Source organism: Giraffa tippelskirchi, chromosome 13 (genome assembly GCF_054371585.1).
Source record: "Giraffa tippelskirchi isolate mGirTip1 chromosome 13, T2T-mGirTip1v1.2.pri, whole genome shotgun sequence".
Classification (NCBI taxonomy): Eukaryota; Metazoa; Chordata; class Mammalia; order Artiodactyla; family Giraffidae; genus Giraffa; species Giraffa tippelskirchi.
The window spans coordinates 49,079,566-49,093,830 of record NC_137287.1 but is presented as its reverse complement, the minus strand read 5'-3'; the positions used below and the strand labels follow the sequence as shown (position 1 = coordinate 49,093,830).

Genomic DNA, 14,265 nt, shown 5'->3' with positions numbered 1-14,265 from the left:
AAGAAAGATGAGGAAAAAGCGAAAAAAACATTTTAGAATTTATCAAGATATAAGGAGCTAGCACTTTATCAATTTATACATTTTGAAGCCCTCTTTAAAAGTTGCCCTTTGCAGTTTCCCCTGTGATAAATACATATCTAGGGATGCTAGGTAACATGAGAATGTGGATATGAATGAGACAGGCAGACAGTCAGGCAGACAGAGGTGATTTTATCTAGACATTGCCCCCTGTGTTTTCTGAAAACATTTTCTTTGCAAGTATGTTCTTCCAACAAATCTCTTAGTTCAGTGAAGAAATAGCATCAAAAATTGGTATGATTGCACTGTGGCTTTTCCCTGGATATTCTAAACTAAAATTTTGAAATTATATTAACTCCACTTCATTTTTATTGCAATACCAATAATGCCTTAGGAAAATGAAAACAACAAAGAAAAATATAATAAAATAAAAGCTACTAAGTTATGTTTTTTACACATTACATGTACTATAGACACATATACACATGTGCACATTTTTGACATATGTACGCATTTTTAACAAAGCTGGGATCATATTAAATATACTAACTGTTGGTCAGTTTTAATTCAACTAATTAAGTATTCTTTTATCCAGTAAGATATAAATCTATATACTAATTTTAATTCTAATATATAAAATTTTTTTAAATTCTAGTGTATGAAACACTATATAGCATTTATTATGTGGAATATAGAGTGATTTAACCAATCCCAAGTTGATAGATTTTCATTGCTATGAAAACAATGGTGAACATGCTTGGATGTTAATTTTATGCATTTATGCAATAAGCTTTCTCCTTGGAATCACTTGGTACAGTTAGAGTTGATGGGCCAAAGCATGTGTACATTTTTTATCATGATGTATCTTATTGTACTGTCTTACAGAAAAGTTGTACCAGTTTATACATTCACTATAACATATGAAGAACACCTGTTTCCCAGCAATATTTTTAATGCTGGCTATTGGGCATCTTTTATATATGTTCTTTTATATGTGTTCACAACTAATAAAAGAAAAATAATTCTTTAATTTTTTAATTATATGTCTTTGATGACTAGTTTCTTTTTATTATTTATGATTTGCCCTCCTATATTTCCCCAATTTAAAAATTATTTCATGTGTCTTTATCTTATTGACTTCTGAGGGTTTTTTATACATTAGGATAATAACTGGATTGTATCAATTGCAAATATTTTTTTCCTGAAATTTTCCAGTTTCTCTTATGTCACTTAACTGTAATTGCCATGAACCATGGTCTGTGCCATATGCTACAAATTCTGGGTTTTGTATCAAGCCTCAGATCCTTCTCAGGGACTGAGCTGAGACTCTGCAGCATGGTGACCAGGATGTGGGGCCTTTCCCCCGTGTTCCACTAGTTGGTCAACACATGTAGATAATGGCATAGTTGTACATGCCCTCAGGAATCAAGGCCACCAGAAAGACAGTGGACATGGCTGAGCCTCAGGAGCCTGGACAATAGGTTTCTCTCTCTTCCCTTTTCATCCTTCTTCATGTCTATCTTTAAGCCAGTTTTATAAGTGACCTAACACTTGTCTCCATCTTCTTGTTTATTTTGATAACAGAACAGCTTGAAGCTTTGAAAAGCGTGATGGAAGCAGGAGAATCCGCTGCCCCGGTGAACATCTTAGAGGATGACAATGAAGAAGAAATAGAAAGTGGTGAGTTGTTCTTTTTTTTTTTTAACTTACTCTTCACAAAGATACTTTTTTAAAATAAGGAAAACATGAATTTGTCTCAATGGGCCCCTTTATTTCATGTGACATTTTAATTTCTAGTAGGTACCTGCACCACCCTTAATCTTCTGGTATTTAGAAGTACTTTTCCAAATAGTATGACTTAGAATTTCCCTACACACTAGATTTTAGTAGCTTAGTCATCTCCTTTTCTGCTGTGCCTTCAGCTGTTCAGCAGAAACTCACAGTCAGAGAATCCTTGAAGCACTTGCTGTCGAAGACAGGGCTTAGAATAAAAAGAACATTTTTGTAGTCCCTTCCTATCAGCAAAACATGAACATCAGTGTTGTTACTTACGGCAGCAGTTCAGGCGAGTTAAAAGGGAAGGAACATGGATAGGGACCCTTAGTAAATGCGTGGTTTGTGTGCACATGTAGTAAATTAGAAACTCAAAGCCAGAATCAAACTTTCAAGGTAAAATTCTTTCAAATAACCAGCTCACTACAATTAGCTATATTCTAGAGCGGCGGCCGACAGGGGCTAGGCCGGGCCGGGGGCCGGGGGAGGGGGCGGCGACCGACAGGGGCTAGGCCGGGCCGGGGGCCGGGGGCGGCGGCTGACAGGGAAAACTAGCTAATCTGATCACACGGACCACAGCCTTGTCTATCTCAATGAAACTAAGCCATGCCGTGTGGGGCCACCCAAGACGGATGGGTCATGGTGGAGAGGTCTGACAGATTATGGTCCACTGGAGAAGGGCATGGCAAACCACTTCGGTATTCTTGCCTTGAGAACCCCATGAACAGTATGAAAAGGCAAAACTATAGGACACTGAAAGATGAACTCCCCAGGTCAGTAGGTGCCCAATATTACTAATGGAGATCAGTGGAGAAATAACTCCAGAAAGAATGATGGGATGGAGCCAAAGCAAAAACGATATCCAACTGTGGATGTGACTGGTGACAGACGCAAAGTCCGATGCTGTAAAGAGCAATATTGCATAGGAACCTGGAATGTTAGGTCCATGAATCAAGGCAAATTGGAAGTGGTCAAACAGGAGATGGCAAGAGTGAACGTCGACATTCTAGAAATCAGCGAACTAAGATGGACTGGAATGGGTGAATTTAACTCAGATGACCATTATATCTACTACTGTGGGCAAGAATCCCTTAGAAGAAATGGAGTAGCCATCATGGTCAACAAAAGAGTCCGAAATGCAGTACTTGGATGCAATCTCAAAAACGATAGAATAATCTCTGTTCATTTCCAAGGCAAACCATTCAATATCACGGTAATCCAAGTCTATGCCCCAACCAGTAATGCCGAAGAAGCTGAAGTTGAACGATTCTATGAAGACCTACAAGACCTTTTAGAACTAACACCCAAAAAAGATGTCCTTTCCATGATAGGGGACTGGAATGCAAAAGTAGGAAGTCAAGAAACACCTGGCGTAACAGGCAAGTTTGGCCTTGGAGTACAGAATGAAGCAGGGCAAAGGCTAATAGAGTTTTGCCACGAGAACACACTGGTAATAGCAAACACCCTATTCCAACAACACAAGAGAAGACTCTACCCGTGGACATCACCAGATGGTCAACACCGAAATCAGATTGATTATATTCTTTGCAGCCAAAGATGGAGAAGCTCTATACAGTCAGGAAAAACAAGACCAGGAGCAGACTGTGGCTCGGATCATGAACTGCTTATTGCCAAATTCAGACTTAAATTGAAGAAGGTAGGGAAAACCACTAGACCATTCAGGTATGACCTAGATCAAATCCCTTATGAGTATACCGTGGAAGAGACAAATAAATTTAAGGGTCTAGACCTGATAGACAGAGTGCCTGATGAACTATGGACAGAGGTTCGTGACATTGTACAGGAGACAGGGATCAAGAAAATCCCCATGGAAAAGAAATGCAAAAAAGCAAAATGGCTGTCTGAGGATGCCTTACAGATAGCTTGGAAGAGAAGAGAAGCGAAAAGCAAAGGAAAAAAGGAAAGATATTCCCATCTGAATGCAGAGTTCCAGAGAATAGCAAGGAGAGATAAGAAAGCCTTCCTCAGCGATCAGTGCAAAGAAATAGAGGAAAACAACAGATTGGGAAAGACTAGAGATCTCTTCAAGAAAATTAGAGATACCAAAGGAACATTTCATGCAAAGATAGGCTCGATAAAGGACAGAAATGGTATGGACCTAACAGAAGCAGAAGATATTAAGAAGAGGTGGCAAGAATACACAGAAGAACTATACAAAAAAGATCTTCACGACCCAGATAATCACAATGGTGTGATCACTCACCTAGAGCCAGACATCCTGGAATGTGAAGTCAAGTGGGCCTTAGAAAGCATCCCAACGAACAAAGCTAGTGGAGGTGATGGAATTCCAGTTGAGCTATTTCAAATCCTCAAAGGTGATGCTGTGAAAGTGCTGCACTTGATATGCCAGCAAATTTGGAAAACTCAGCAGTGGCCACAGGACTGGAAGAGGTCAGTCTTCGTTCCAATCCCAAAGAAAGGCAATGCCAAAGAATGCTCAAACTACCGCACAATTGCACTCATCTCACATGCTAGCAAAGTAATGCTCAAAATTCTCCAAGCCAGGCTTCAGCAATACGTGAACCATGAACTTCCAGATGTTCAAGCTGGTTTTAGAAAAGGCAGAGGAACCAGAGATCAAATTGCCAATATCTGCTGGATCATCGAAAAAGCAAGAGAGTTCCATAAAAACATCTATTTCTGCTTTATTGACTATGCCAAAGCCTTTGACTGTGTGGATTACAATAAACTGTGGAAAATTCTGAAAGAGATGGGAATACCAGACCATCTGACCTGTCTCTTGAGAAACCTGTATGCAGGTCAGGAAGCAACAGTTAGAACTGGACATGGAACAACAGACTGGTTCCAAATAGGAAAAGGAGTACGTCAAGGCTGTATATTGTCACCCTGCTTGTTTAACTTATATGCAGAGTACATCATGAGAAACGCTGGGCTGGAAGAAACACAAGCTGGAATCAAGATTGCCGGGAGAAATATCAATCACCTCAGATATGCAGATGACACCACCCTTATGGCAGAAAGTGAAGAAGACCTAAGGAGCCTCTTGATGAAGGTGAAAGAGGAGAGTGAAAAAGTTGGCTTAAAGCTCAACGTTCAGAAAACTAAGATCATGGCATCTGGTCCCATCACTTCATGGGAAATAGATGGGGAAACAGTGGAAACAGTGTCAGACTTTATTTTTTTGGGCTCCAAAATCACTGCTGATGGTGACTGCAGCCATGAAATTAAAAGACGCTTACTCCTTGGAAGGAAGGTTATGGCCAACCTAGATAGCATATTTAAAAGCAGAGACATTACTTTGCCAACGAATGTCCGTCTAGTCAAGGCTATGGTTTTTCCAGTGGTCATGTATGGATGTGAGAGTTGGACAGTGAAGAAAGCTGAGCACCGAAGAATTGATGCTTTTGAACTGTGGTGTTGGAGAAGACTCTTGAGAGTCCCTTGGACTGCAAGGAGATCCAATCAATCCATCCTAAAAGAGATCAATCCTGGGTGTTCATTGGAAGGTTTGATGTTGAAGCTGAAACTCCAATACTTTGGGCACCTCATGCGAAGGGTTGATTCATTGCAAAAGACCCTAATGCTGGGTAGGATTGGGGGCAGGAGGAGAAGGGGACGACAGAGGATGAGATGGTTGGATGGCATCACCGACTCGATGGACATGGGTTTGGTACACTCCGGGAGTTGGTGATGGACAGAGAGGCCTGGCGTACTGCAATTCATGGGGTCGCAAAGAGTCGGACACGACTGAGCGACTGAACTGAGTAGACAGAATAATTTTTGCAAAAGCAACTTTGCGCAAAATATTTCAATATTTGCTATTACCTTCTATTTTACTTTGGCCATGTAGCCACAGCCATAACCTTTGGTTTTAAATAGGTCATTTGAAAGATTGTAAATGTTGTTAGAAAATTATTTATTATGTAACATGAGGATTGATTAATAAATGACATGTGAATTGATTAACAGAATAACTGTGCATGTACTATGTGTCTGTTGGTTAGAACCTTGAGTTTAAATAGTGCTTTTTTGCCAAATAATTCAGAAACACTTGTAGAAGCTCTATTTTTTATATAAACATCTAAAATAGAAGAGTAGATTTTAGGAAAGTTTGACATTATAGATAAAAACCTAAAAGCTGTCAGAACCAACTAATCATACTCACAACCCCTTATAAAAGATTCCTGACTATAGAAGTCACTTTATAAGTGACTATACATTTGGGCATTTATGTTGCATGCCCAAACCATGAAAACATGACTTTCATATGTTTTGTACGAACAGCAGGGAGGCTGAAGTTAGCTGACGGCGTTTAATCAATGCCGATTATGGTTATCTATTACTGTGCAACAAACCACCCCAAAACACTTTATTGCTGTCTCTCCTAGTTCTGTGGGTCACCTGGGCTCAAGCTGGGGGCTTTCCCTTTGGTTCACCATGTGGGTGCCAGCAGCTAACATCAAGAGTCATCTGAAGGTTCCCCTGCCCAGCGCCTGCGATGGCGCACTCGGAGCTGACGGCTGACTCTGGCTGTGACAGCTCAGTTGGATCTGTTGACGCAGGCACCCCACGTGGCCTCTCTCTGTGGCTTGGACTTCTCATAGCATAGCGGCCCACCTCCTTGATGAAGCGTCCTGAGAGCTAGTGTTCCAAATGGCAGAAAAAAGCAGCTAAACAATTTAACAGCTATGCTTTGGAATGGCATATTGACGCTTCCCCTGTATTTTACTCATTAAAGCAGTCTTAGTAAGGGCCCACCCGCATTCTGGTGGGTGGGTGAGTAACTAGGTCGCATTGTGAAAGAGTCAGTGGGAACCTGATATTATTTCAGCTGTCTTTGGAAAATGCAGTCTGCCACATCACCTATTATTTTATTTAACACTTTTTGCAAGTCATAAATCTGAACAAGATTTAAAAATAAAATCTTAAAAGGAATGTATTTCAACAGATCAATAAAAAATGATACAAATGAACTTATTTAAAAAATGAAAACAAAACTCACAGACCTTGAAATCAAACTTATGGCTACCAAAGGGGAAATGTTAGGGGAAGGGATAAATTAGGAGATTAGGATCAACTTAAACACACACCTCAGTTCAGTTCAGTTCAGTCACTCTGTTGTGTCTGACTCTATGCGACCTCATGGACTGCAGCCTGCCAGGCTTCCCTGTCCAACACCAACTCCCGGAGCTTACTCAAATTCATATCCATTGAGTCGTTGACGCCATCCAACCATCTCATCCTCCGTCATCCCCTTTTCCTCCCGCCTTCAGTCTTTCCCGGCATCAGGCTCTTTTCCAATGAGTCAGTTCTTCACATCAGGTGGCCAAAGTATTGGAGTTGTAGCTTCAGCATCAGTCCTTCCAGTGAATATTCAGGACTGATTTCCTTTAGGATTGACTGGTTTGATCTCCTTACAGTCCAAGGGACTCTCAAGAGCCTTCTCCAACACCACAGTTCAAAGGCATCAATTCTTCAATGCTCACCTTTCTTTATGGTCCAACTCTCACATCTATATGTGACTACTGGAAAAACCATAGCTTTGAGTAGATGGACCTTTGTTGGCAAAGTAATGTCTCTGGTTTTCAATATGCTGTCTAGGTTGGTCATAACTTTTCTTCCAAGGAGCAAATGTCTTTTAGTTTCATGGCTGCAGTCACCATCTGCAGTGACTGAGGAACCCAAGAAAATAAAGTCTATCACTGTTTCCATTGTTTCCTCATCTATTTGCCATGAAGTGATGGGATTGGATGCCCTGATCTTGTTTTTTTGCCAGCTTTTTCACTCTCCTCTTTCATTTTCATCCAGAGGCTCTTCAGTTCCTCTTCGCTTTCTGCCATAAGGGTGGTGTCATCTACATATCCAAGGTTATTTATATTTATCCCGGCGATCTTGATTCCAGCTTGTGCTTCATCCAGTACAGCATTTCTCTTGATGTACTCTGCATATCAGTTAAATAAGCAGGGTGACATTATACAGCCTTGACATACTCCTTTCCCTATTTGGAACCAGTCTGTTGTTCCATGTCCAGTTCTAACTGTTGCTTCTTTACCTGCATACAGATTTTTCGGGAGGTAGGTCAGGTGGTCTGGTGTTCTCATCTCTTTCATAATTTTCCAGTTTGTTGTGATCCACACAGTCAAAGGCTTTGGCATAGTCAATAAAGCAGAAGTAGATGTTTTTCTGGAACTCTCTTGCTTTTTCTATGATCCAATGGATGTTGGTAATTTGATCTCTGGTTCCCCTGCCTTTTCTAAATCCAGCTTGAACATCTGGAAGTTCTCAGTTCACTTACTGTTGAAGTCTTGCTTGGAGAATTTTGAACATTACTTTGCTAGCGTGTGAGATGAGTGCAATCGTGCAGTAGTATGAACATACTATGGCATTGCCCTTCTTTAGGATTGGAATGAAAACTGACCTTTTCCAGTCCTGTGGCCACTGCCGTGCTTTCCAAATTTGCTGGCATATTGAGTGCAACATTTTCACAGCATCATCTTTTAGGATCTAAAATAGCTCAACTGGAATTCCGTCACCGGCTAGCTTTGTTCATAGTGATGCTTCCTAAAGCCCAATTGACTTCTCATTCCAGGATGTCTGGCTCTGGGTGAGTGATCACATATCATGGTTATATGGGTCATGAAGATCTTTTTGTATAGTTCTTCTTGTAGTCTTGCCACCTCTTCTTAATATCTTCTGCTTCTGTTAGGTCCATACCATTTCTGTCCTTTATTGTGCCCATCTTTGCATGAAATGTTTCCTTGGTATCTCTAATTTTCTTGAAGAGATCTCTAGTCTTTCCCATTCTATTGTTTTCCTCTATTTCTTTGCACTGATCATTGAAGAATGCTTTCTTATCTCTCCTTGCTATTCTTTAGAACTCTGCATTCAAATTGGTATATCTTTCCTTTTTTCCTTTGCCTTTAGCTTCTCTTCTTTTCTCAGCTATTTGTAAGGCCTCCTCAGACAACCATTTTGTCTTTTTGCATTTCCTTTTCTTGGGAATGGTTTTGATCACTGCCTCCTATACAATGTCACAAACCTTTGTCCATAGTTCTTCAGGCACTCTGTCTATCAGATCTATTCCCTTGAATCTATGTGTCACTTCCACTGTATAATCATAAGGGATTAATTTAGGTCATACCTGAATGATCTAGTGGTTTTCCCACTTTCTCCAATTTAAGTCTGAATTTGGCCATAAGGAGTTCATGATCTGAGCTACAGTCAGCTCCCGGTCTTTTTTTGCTGACTGTATAGACCCTCTCCACCTTTGGCTGCAAAGAGTGTAATCAATCTGATTTCAGTATTGACTAGCTGGTGATGTCCATGTGTAGAGTCTTCTCTTGTGTTGTTGGAAGAGGGTGTTTGCTATGACCAGTACATTCTCTTGACAAAACTCTGTTAGCCTTTGCCCTGCTTCATTCTGTATTTCAAGGCCAAATTTGCCTGTTACTCTAGGTATCTCTTGATTTCATACTTTTATATTCCAGTCCCCTATAATGAAAAGGACAAAGGACATCTTTTTTGTTAGTTCTAAAAGGTCTTGTAGTTCTTCATAGAACTGTTCAACTTCAGCATCTTCAGCGTTACTGGTCAAGGCATAGACTTGGGTTACTGTGATATTGAATGGCTTGCCTTGGAAACAAACAGAGATCACTGTGTCATTTTTGAGATTGCACCCAAGTACTGCATTTTGGACTCTTTTGCTGATTATGAGGGCTACTCCATTTCTTCTAAGGGATTCTTGCCCACAGTAGTAGATATAATGGTCATCTGAGTTAAATTCGCCCATTCCAGTCCATTTTAGTTCACTGATTCCTAAAATGTCGATGTTCACTCTTGCCATCTCCTGTTTGACCACTTCCAATTTACTTTGGTCCATGGACCTAAGATTCCAGGTTCCCATGCAATATTGCTCTTTACAGCATCGGACTTTACTTCCGTCACCAGTCACATCCACAGCTGGGTGTTGTTTTTGCTTTGGCTCCATCTCTTCATTCTTTCTGGTGTTATTTCTCCACTTTTCTCCAGTACATTGGGCACCCACCGACCCGGGGAGTTTATCTTTCAGTGTCCTATCTTTTTGCCTTTTCATATTGTTCATGGGGTTCTCAAGGCAAGAATACTGAAGTGATTTGCCATTCCCTTCTCCAGTGGACCACGTTTTGTCAGAACTCTCCACCACAACCCATCCATCTTGGGTGGCCCTAAAGGGTATGGCTCAGAGTTTCATTGAATTAGAGAAGGCTGTGGTCCATGTGATCAGTTTGATTAGTGTTCTGTGGTTGTGGTTTTCAATATGTCTGCCCTCTGAGGGATAAGAATAAGAGGCTTATGGAATTTTCCTGATTGGAGAGACTGACTGAGGGGTAAACTGGGTCTTATTCTGATGGGCTGGCCATGCTCAGTAAATCTTTGATCCAACTGTCTGTTGATGGGTGGGGCTCTGTTCCCTCCCTGTTGTTTGACCTGAGACCAAACTATGATGCTGATAATGAAGATAATGGTGACCTCCTTCTAAAGGTCCCATGCATGTACTGCCACACTTAGTGCCCCCTGCAGCAGGCCTCTGCCAACCCACACCTCCACCTGAGACTCCTGGACACTCAGAGGCAAGTCTGGCTCTGTCTCTTGTCTCCTTTCTCCTGGGTCCTGGTGTGCACAAGGTTTTGTTTGTGCCCTCCAAGAGTCTATTTCCCCAGTCCTGTGTAAGTTCTATAATCAAATCCCACTGGCCTCCAAAGTCAAATTATCTAGGAGTACTCAGTCTGTTTGCCAGATCCCCAGGTTGGGAAATCTGTTGTGGGTCCTAGAACTTCCCTAATGGTGTGAGGATTTCTTTGGTATAATTGTTCTGCAGTTTGTGGGTCGTCTGTTCGGCGGCTCTGTGTTGGGGTTAACGGTGACCTCCAAGAGGGCTTAAGCCACGGGCTGTGTGACCAGGTGGCTGCGCCCAGAGCCCCTGCGGCAGGCTGCTGCCGACTCACACCTCTGCAGGAGACTCAGACACAGGTCTGGCTCAGGCTCTGTGGGGTCTCTGGGTCCTGGTGCACACAAGGTTTTGTTTGAGCCCTCTGAGCATCTCTGGCAGGTATGGGGTTTGTTTATAAATGCTATTTCACCCCTCCTACCATCTTACTGGGTCATCTCCTTTCCCTTGGACGTGGGGTATCTTCTTTTGGTGGGATCCAACATTCTCCTGTCGATGGTTGTTCAGCAGCAAGTTGTTATTTTGGAGTTCTCACAGATGAGCACACACATCCTTCTACCCCACCATCTTGCCAGCACAAAGCTAGTCTTTCCCATTCTATTGTTTTCCTCTGTTTCTTTGCACTGATCAGTGAGGAAGGCTTTCTTATCTCTCCTTGTTATTCTTTGGAACTCTGCATTCAAATGGGTATATCTTTCCTTTTTTCCTTTGCCTTTCACTTCTCTTCTTTTCTCAGCTATTTGTAGGGCCTCCTCAGACAGCCATTTTGCCTTTTTGCATTTCTTTTTCTTGGGAATGGTCTTGATCACTGCCTCCTGTACAATGTCACGAACCTCCATCCATAGTTCTCCAGGCACTCTATCAGATCTAATCCCTTGAACTATTTGTTAAACACACAACTACATATAAAATAGATAACTAACAGGCACCTACTGTATAGCATAGGGAACTCTACTCAGTATTCTGTAATAACCTACATGAGAAAAGAAACTGAAAAAGATTGGATAAATGTATGTGTGTAACTGAATCTCTTCACTGTACACTTGAAGCTAACACAGCATTGTAAATGTTGTAATCTAACAAAAATACTTAAAAGATCAATAAAGTACTTTTAAACCTTGAAAGTCTGAATATTATATAAAAACTGTTGCTTAACTTTAGATTAACTTTCATAGATGATAATCAAAAACATGTAAGGTGTTACTAGATAATAATCCAGTAAAACAAGCTATAGAATAATGAAAGACATTAAGAAAAATAATAATATTAATGATAACAGCAACTACGATTGTTGTACCAACTGTGGATCGAGTGCTTTACATCAATGCCTCCTCTAATCTTTATGCAGCCTGATGAAACAGTTATTATTACATTCATTTTTCAGATGAAGAAACTGAAGCTTAGATAAATAATATATGTTACATGTGGTGCCACAGCTGGTTGGCAATAACACTAAGACTCAATCTCAAATTGCCTTGACTGCAGGGTCAGGTCCTTTTGTACCTCACAGCATTGTCCCTCTAATGTATAGAAATATAAAGAACAGAAATATGTAAAATCATTGTTAAAATATTTGTCTTTAAAAAGGGGGAAACAATATAAATGATATGAGTCAGAGATGTGAAGTTTCTTGAACACACACCCATTCATCTGAAATGAGGGCTCAGTATGATTCCACTTAGCCTTAAGGCTGCTTTCCCAACTTTTATGCAGATGCTCATCATTCCTAGAGGCAAAATAAATTTGCCTCTAGTAGCTCCCATGTTATTCCAGAAAAGTTTGTGGTAAAGTTTTAGTTGTTCTGACAGAAATGTGTTGATTCATATGTACCTGAGTTTCTCTCTAAGGGGATAGACATTTCTGCTATCCCCATTACATATGAGTCTCATGTCCCCTCAGTCATACTTGAGTTTAGTTCTGGTCAACCAGTTGGCTGTAATTATCCAGCTATCATAGTATGATCCTACTATACATGAATGAGTAGAGTCTCTAATTTAAATACTTCAAGAGGAAACCAAGCATAGTTCAAGAGGGCACACCTGCCTAAAGGCTGTAGGAAATAGAAAAGGTTCTCAGCCAGTGAATATGTGTGTCCAGTTATTAGGCTGGACATAGATTCAGATGAGCAGTGGGATTATACATAGAAAACCCTAAAGATGCCACCAGAAAATTACTAGAGCTAATCAATGAATTGAGTAGAGTTGCAGGATACAAAATTAATACAAATCCCTTGTATTATACATAGAAAACCCTAAAGATGTCACCAGATGAGAAGTGGGGAATACCAACGTTGCATGTAGTTGTTGGTGTTAGCACCATCAAGAGATGCTAACCTTTAGTTGTACAACCCTTTTAAAGCAGTTGTTAAGTCTCAACCATGTCTATGGAATATACCCCCCTGAAATTCAAGTGGTTTATATCTGGCTGGGCAGGTTAAACTAGTTATAAAGATGAAATTCAATAGTGATGGTCAGAGGTTTCAAAATGTTGGTCACAGACTGTTGGTCACGGAAATCCAGTGTCACATTAAGAGCTTTAGTCTAACAAGCCTGAGACTCTAGGTTCATATTCTGACTGTGACCTCAGACAAGTCAAATCATATCTATGAATCTGTTTATTTTAGATATAAGTGAGTACACTAGCCCAGATTAGTTTGAGACCTCTTTCAGTTTCTCAGATCCTTTTCTCCTGCCCAAAGCCTGGACGACCTACTTTCAGAAAAAATCATCTGCCTCCAGAATAGCCCCTCACCAGAATATCAGTTCCAGAAGAGGAAGCTGTCTGACTGCTTTCCCTTGCCTCATCCCTTCCCTGGAATGGCTCCTTGCATAAAGTCATCCAAATTTCTGAACCTAAGACACTGCTGATTGAAAAGCTTTACTGTTCTAAAAGAAAGAAAACTGCTTCCAGTGAATTATAAAATGCCATCAATTAAAGGGTACTTTGCCATATTAGATATATTACAACATGGGGGGAAATGTACCTTAGAATCAGTGAAAGTTTTTCATCTACCCCTGTTCTTGCATTTTCCTTTCCACCTTTTAAACATACTATTAAAAAAAAAAATACATCTAATTCTTATGGCTCTGTTCACCTCCCTCAGAAATATTTTCAGTGTTTTTTTGGCTTTGTTTCTGTACTAAAGGTCCCTCATGCTCAGTGTAGTGACAGTGTGGATTTGTGTTGACCTTATCTTATAGGCCTGTGGCTGTCTCCTGTTCCTGGCTAGTTTTTAGGCAAATTTCTGGGAGCCCCTGCAGGATGGGCATCATGGGAATACAGATCTCATACCAACCAGTATGTGGCTGATTTTCCAACAGGCAGTCCTTTTTCCACTGACAGCCTTGGGTGGGTACCAGAGTTCTTGTTATTTCCTGAACCGATGGATTGAATGATGGCATCTCTGCCTCTCTACTTAGCTCAGTCCAGGCTCCTGGGGTACCAGCCTGATATAGCACCCACTTCCTGCTCCCTCCCCACCATGAGCCCCAGGAATGACTTCAGAGTCTTTTAAACCTAAGCCAGATTTGGCAAATGATTCACAGAAGCAGTAAGTCCTTCCAAGTTCTTTCTTTTCTGTATCACACCACTCCCAGCCACAAGTCATTATGCCCATAAAATTCAAGTGGACATTTTTGACTCTTTTTCAGAATTATCAAATGTATTTTCCTTCTCTTGTATCTTGCTATCTCTGGGGGTCGTAGAAGATCAAAATATCCTTTTATGAGTCACAGATCTTCCTGAGGTGTTTGAGGCTTTTAATTTTTAGGGTTATTGTATATACT

The 14,265-nt window shown here is 40.8% G+C and overlaps 1 protein-coding gene across 8 annotated transcripts in view; it reads left to right on the top strand.

The window, feature by feature from the left end:
- PLCB4 (phospholipase C beta 4) overlaps positions 1-14,265 on the top strand; it is a 478,321-nt gene that overhangs the window by 387,918 nt on the left and 76,138 nt on the right. For all 8 annotated transcript variants that reach the window (XM_081559122.1, XM_081559119.1, XM_081559121.1 and 5 more), the window contains one exon: positions 1,603-1,698. In XM_081559122.1, the coding sequence (XP_081415248.1) occupies positions 1,603-1,698 (96 nt within the window). The remainder of the gene's footprint in view (positions 1-1,602; positions 1,699-14,265) is intronic.